Here is a 6,000-nt window from a genome sequence, read left to right as displayed (position 1 = left end):
TGTAGTTCAGAAAGTGATTTGGTGGGGGAATTAAGACAATTAGAGCATCGTAAATATCCCTAATGGGCGATCAATCGAGCCAAAAACATTGTGGGAAGAAAAGACCGAAAAGAACTCATTATGTCTCAAAAAATATTAACACAGATTTGGGAAAAAAAAACTTATATATGTGTTCAATATAGCCCACAGTTTACTAAAATTAAGGGTATTATTTATAAATTTTGCCCATTTTATATGAGGATCAACAACTAATTAGCATATTAAACTCAGGCATAAATGTAGTGTGAAGAAGAGCGCCAACAATCGGGAATAAGATAGCTCCCAGCATGTTCTGTCGGTTGCTGGCATCTTTCCTAGGGAGCATGTACGCCATGTGCCATTTAGCCTTTTAAATGTTGAAATGAAGAAAAGGAATTTTTAAAGGAGCTGGAACATATATATATAACATTTGGTATTGCTGAGTGCGTACCTGTCAGATCTAATAAAATAGGACAGGCTTCTTTACGGTTAGAGCAGTCAGGATGCGGAAAGCCTGACTGTAAGAGTAGTAACTGCACACTCTATATCTCAACAAACATGAAAGTGAAGAAAGCGTTGTATCTACCCCCAAAAATGCTATCAGTAAAAACTTCAGGGGTTTAGAAGCCATCCACCTTCCCCCCACAAAATAGTTTTTAGTGTGTCTCTGAAGTCTCAAGCGGTAATGTTTCTACTTGTGGACAGTGACATATCAAGCCTGACATGCCAAGGTGAGGAGACTTTTAAGCCGCAATGCTCCTCTGGGAAATATACAATTGGTCTCTTCAGAGAGGAAGAGGACTAGACATCTAGAGCCACCTATAGGAAGTAGCAATCGAAAAGGTCAAGATCGACTCTCTAACGAGCCTTGTAACGTGACTGCCCGAAACACAGTGTCTGCAAATTGAGATTTTGGTTTTGGCTTTTCTCTTAGGTCATGTGACCAGGCTCGGTCAGGACAGTCCTAGGTCATGTCATCAGGCTAGTTCAGGGCAGTGCCAGAAACACATGGGCTACTTGCACAATGAACAGGTCTGTAGGAACCTGTTCACACACCACCAAGAAACTTGCAAAAAAAACGTATCAACTAAATACCCTGTTTTTTCCATCTTTTGACTAGCACTTGTTTATTACTGTGATTTTTTTTTTTTTTTACAACACTACTGTGACTTTTCTACAACAGAGTATTTTTGACCTCTCTGTGCTCTTTTGTGTCTTCAAGTTTCTTGGTGATGTGTAAACAGGTTCCTACAGACTTGTTCATTGTGCAAGTAGCCCATGTGTTTCTGGTTCTGTAATTGTTCTCTTCTTTCTACAAGACTGGGGAGTCCACCACTACTTATGGGTCATTTGCATCAAAGCTGTTCCATCCAGCATGTCCACATGGATATTCCCTCACTGAACCCTGCTTATACAGGTACTATACAGATGATCAGGTTTTTAAATACATCAGATAGGGATTATATACATTACTTAGGACTGCTCTATATGGGTATACCTTGACGATTGGTGGAGCAGCTTAGTATACATTTTTTTGCAAAAAAACGTATCAACTAAATGCCCTGTTTTTTCCATCTTTTGACTAGCACTTGCTTATTACTGTGATTTTTTTTTTTTACAACAGAGTATTTTTGACCTCACTGTGCACTTTTGTGTCTTCTAGTTCAGGGCAGTGCTAGATCATGTAACCCGGCTCGTTCAGGGCAGTTCTAGGTCATGTGATCAGGCTCATTCAGGGCAGTCCTAGGTCATGTGACCCGGCTCGTTCAGGGCAGTCCTAGGTCATGTGATCAGGCTCATTCAGGGCAGTCCTAGGTCATGTGACCCGGCTCGTTCAGGGCAGTCCTAGGTCATGTGATCTGGCTCGTTCAGGGCAGTGCTAGATCATGTGACCAGGCTCGTTCAAGGCAGTCCTAGGTCATGTGATCAGGCTAGTTCAGGGCAGTCCTAGGTCATGTGATCAGGCTCGTTCAGGGCAGTCCTAGGTCATGTGATCAGGCTAGTTCAGGGCAGTCCTAGGTCATGTGTCCAGGCTCGTTCAGGACAGTCCTAGGTCATGTGATCAGGCTAGTTCAGGGCAGTCCTAGGTCATGTGATCAGGCTCGTTCAGGGCAGTCCTAGGTCATGTGATCAGGCTAGTTCAGGGCAGTCCTAGGTCATGTGATCAGGCTAGTTCAGGGCAGTCCTAGGTCATGAGATCAGGCTCGTTCAGGGCAGTCCTAAGTCATGTGACCAGGCTCGTTCAGGGCAGTCCTAGGTCATGTGTCCAGGCTCGTTCAGGACAGTCCTAGGTCATGTGATCAGGCTAGTTCAGGACAGTCCTAGGTCATGTGACCAGGCTCGTTCAGGGCAGTCCTAGGTCATGTGATCAGGCTAGTTCAGGGCAGTCCTAGGTCATGTGATCAGGCTAGTTCAGGGCAGTCCTAGGTCATGTGATCAGGCTAGTTCAGGACAGTTCTAAGTCATGTATCCAGGCTCGTTCAGGGCAGTCCTAGGTCATGTGATCCGGCTCGTTCAGGGCAGTCCTAGGTCATGTGACCAGGCTAGTTCAGGGCAGTCCTAGGTCATGTGACCAGGCTAGTTCAGAGCAGTCCTAGGTCGTGTGACCAGGCTAGTTCAGGGCAGTCCTAGTCCATGTGACCAGGCTAGTTCAGGGCAGTCCTAGGTCATGTGACCATTCTTGCTCAGGACAGTCTTGGGTCATGTATCCAGGCTCGTTCAGGGCAGTCCTAGGTCATGTGATCCGGCTCGTTCAGGGCAGTCCTAGGTCATGTGATCCGGCTAGTTCAGGGCAGTCCTAGGTCATGTGACCAGGCTAGTTCAGAGCAGTCCTAGGTCGTGTGACCAGGCTAGTTCAGGGCAGTCCTAGGTCATGTGACCATTCTTGCTCAGGACAGTCTTGGGTCATGTATCCAGGCTCGTTCAGGGCAGTCCTAGGTCATGTGATCCGGCTCGTTCAGGGCAGTCCTAGGTCATGTGACCAGGCTAGTTCAGGGCAGTCCTAGTCCATGTGACCAGGCTAGTTCAGAGCAGTCCTAGGTCGTGTGACCAGGCTAGTTCAGGGCAGTCCTAGGTCATGTGATCCGGCTCGTTCAGGGCAGTCCTAGGTCATGTGACCAGGCTCGTTCAGGGCAGTCCTAGGTCATGTGACCAGGCTAGTTCAGAGCAGTCCTAGATCGTGTGACCAGGCTAGTTCAGGGCAGTCCTAGGTCATGTGACCAGGCTCGTTCAGGGCAGTCCTAGGTCATGTGACCAGGCTAGTTCAGAGCAGTCCTAGGTCATGTGACCCGGCTCGTTCAGGGCAGTCCTAGGTCATGTGACCAGGCTAGTTCAGGGCAGTCCTAGGTCATGTGACCCGGCTCGTTCAGGGCAGTCCTAGGTCATGTGACCAGGCTCGTTCAGGGCAGTCCTAGGTCATGTGACCATTCTCGCTCAGGGCAGTCCTAGGTCATGTGACCAGGCTAGTTCAGGGCAGTCCTAGGTCATGTGACCATTCTCGCTCAGGGCAGTCCTAGGTCATGTGACCATTCTCGCTCAGGGCAGTCCTAGGTCATGTGACCATTCTCGCTCAGGGCAGTCCTAGGTCATGTGACCATTCTCGCTCAGGGCAGTCCTAGGTCATGTGACCAGGCTGGTGCAGGGGCTGTGCAGCCACATGTGGGGTACTGCCACGTTCAGTAGAAAGTGCAGGACACATTTTGGGGCCATTTTTACCCATTTTCCCTTATGAGGATGTAAAATCTGCGGCTAACACAACATTGTAGTAGAAAAAGTCATTTTTCCTTGTATTCATTCCTGTCAGACGTCTCAAGGGTTCACAGTCTTTCTGACACTTCTGAATACTCTGAAGGGTCCAGTTATAAAATGTTCTTTCACACCGGGAGATGGAGAAGCCGAAAAGAACCACAAGTCCCAGAATGCCTTGCCAATCGCAAAGCACGCCGGTAGTTTATAGCCTCTAGCTAGAAATAAACAAGAGTTACGGCATCGCCCACGTCTGGTCACATGACTCCAGCACACACGTTCCATCCAATCACGTGTAGCAGAACGATAGAGCGCTAACCAATCACATGGGTGAAGTAGGCGGAAGTGGGCGTGGCGGAAGAGGTGCATTGTGCCCTGTGTGTGGACGGTGGGTGACGCACAGCGCTCTCAGCTGGTGGTGACAGAAGCTCCGGGGGCAGCGGATGGGGCGGACATGTGACCCCGGAGGAGGTGAGCGCCCGGTGGGCCTAGCATCAGTGCGTGACCCCTTCTTCTCCGCCGCCTCCCCCATTGTGTGCGCCGCACTTCCCCATCACGGCTGCTCCGGGCTGTGCTGTGCGGCTGCATTGTTGTGCAGGGGTGCTGCGTACCTCCTTATCTGCGTCACGTCCATAGAACCTGTGAGACCTGTCACCCGGATGTGTATTAACCCCTCAGTGGCCAGGCTATTTTTACCTCTTTTATTTATTATTATTTTGTTACCGTATCTCGGAACTTTTTGACTTTTCCGCCCACGTGGACGGTGTCTGCTTGTTGTGTGCGGCACGGGTTGTGGTGACGCCGTTGGGTTTATCGGATAATGTGCTGTGAGATGGGAAAAATAATTCCAAGCTGGTGTAATGGTGTTAAAAAATGCTTCTCCATCAGTGTCTGGGTGCGGAGCCTGTGCCCTGGGCCGCTGACTGCCAGGTGTCGGGGTGCGGAGCCTGTGCCCTGGGCCGCTGAGTGCCAGGTGTCGGGGTGCGGAGCCTGTGCCCAGGGCGGCTGACTGCCAGGTGTCGGGGTGCGGAGCCTGTGCCCTGGGCCGCTGAGTGCCCGGTGTCGGGGTGCGGAGCCTGTGCCCAGGGCGGCTGACTGCCAGGTGTCGGGGTGCGGAGCCTGTGCCCAGGGCGGCTGACTGCCAGGTGTCGGGGTGCGGAGCCTGTGCCCTGGGCCGCTGACTGCCAGGTGTCGGGGTGCGGAGCCTGTGCCCAGGGCGGCTGACTGCCAGGTGTCGGGGTGCGGAGCCTGTGCCCTGGGCCGCTGACTGCCAGGTGTCGGGGTGCGGAGCCTGTGCCCTGGGCCGCTGACTGCCAGGTGTCGGGGTGCGGAGCCTGTGCCCAGGGCCGCTGACTGCCCGGTGTCGGGGTGCGGAGCCTGTGCCCTGGGCCGCTGACTGCCAGGTGTCGGGGTGCGGAGCCTGTGCCCAGGGCGGCTGACTGCCCGGTGTCTGGGTGCGGAGCCTGTGCCCTGGGCCGCTGACTGCCCGGTGTCGGGGTGCGGAGCCTGTGCCCTGGGCCGCTGACTGCCAGGTGTCGGGGTGCGGAGCCTGTGCCCAGGGCGGCTGACTGCCAGGTGTCGGGGTGCGGAGCCTGTGCCCAGGGCCGCTGACTGCCAGGTGTCGGGGTGCGGAGCCTGTGCCCAGGGCCGCTGACTGCCAGGTGTCGGGGTGCGGAGCCTGTGCCCAGGGCCGCTGACTGCCAGGTGTCGGGGTGCGGAGCCTGTGCCCTGGGCCGCTGACTGCCAGGTGTCGGGGTGCGGAGCCTGTGCCCAGGGCCGCTGACTGCCCGGTGTCGGGGTGCGGAGCCTGTGCCCTGGGCCGCTGACTGCCAGGTGTCGGGGTGCGGAGCCTGTGCCCAGGGCGGCTGACTGCCCGGTGTCTGGGTGCGGAGCCTGTGCCCTGGGCCGCTGACTGCCCGGTGTCGGGGTGCGGAGCCTGTGCCCTGGGCCGCTGACTGCCAGGTGTCGGGGTGCGGAGCCTGTGCCCAGGGCGGCTGACTGCCAGGTGTCGGGGTGCGGAGCCTGTGCCCAGGGCCGCTGACTGCCAGGTGTCGGGGTGCGGAGCCTGTGCCCTGGGCCGCTGACTGCCAGGTGTCGGGGTGCGGAGCCTGTGCCCAGGGCGGCTGACTGCCCGGTGTCGGGGTGCGGAGCCTGTGCCCTGGGCCGCTGACTGCCAGGTGTCGGGGTGCGGAGCCTGTGCCCTGGGCCGCTGACTGCCAGGTGTCGGGGTGCGGAGCC

At 54.7% G+C, this 6,000-nt stretch overlaps 1 protein-coding gene across 1 annotated transcript in view; it reads left to right on the top strand.

The window, feature by feature from the left end:
- Positions 1-4,099: 4,099 nt before the first annotated feature.
- TYK2 (tyrosine kinase 2) overlaps positions 4,100-6,000 on the top strand; it is a 45,864-nt gene continuing 43,963 nt past the window's right edge. The window contains exon 1 of the mRNA XM_069767088.1: positions 4,100-4,233. Within this exon, the coding sequence (XP_069623189.1) occupies positions 4,206-4,233 (28 nt within the window). The 5' untranslated portion in view covers positions 4,100-4,205. The remainder of the gene's footprint in view (positions 4,234-6,000) is intronic.

The sequence above is a fragment of the Ranitomeya imitator genome, chromosome 4 (assembly GCF_032444005.1).
Source record: "Ranitomeya imitator isolate aRanImi1 chromosome 4, aRanImi1.pri, whole genome shotgun sequence".
NCBI classification, from domain to species: Eukaryota; Metazoa; Chordata; class Amphibia; order Anura; family Dendrobatidae; genus Ranitomeya; species Ranitomeya imitator.
Note: the sequence above shows the minus strand (reverse complement) of the source record. Positions and strands in the feature narration are given on the sequence as shown.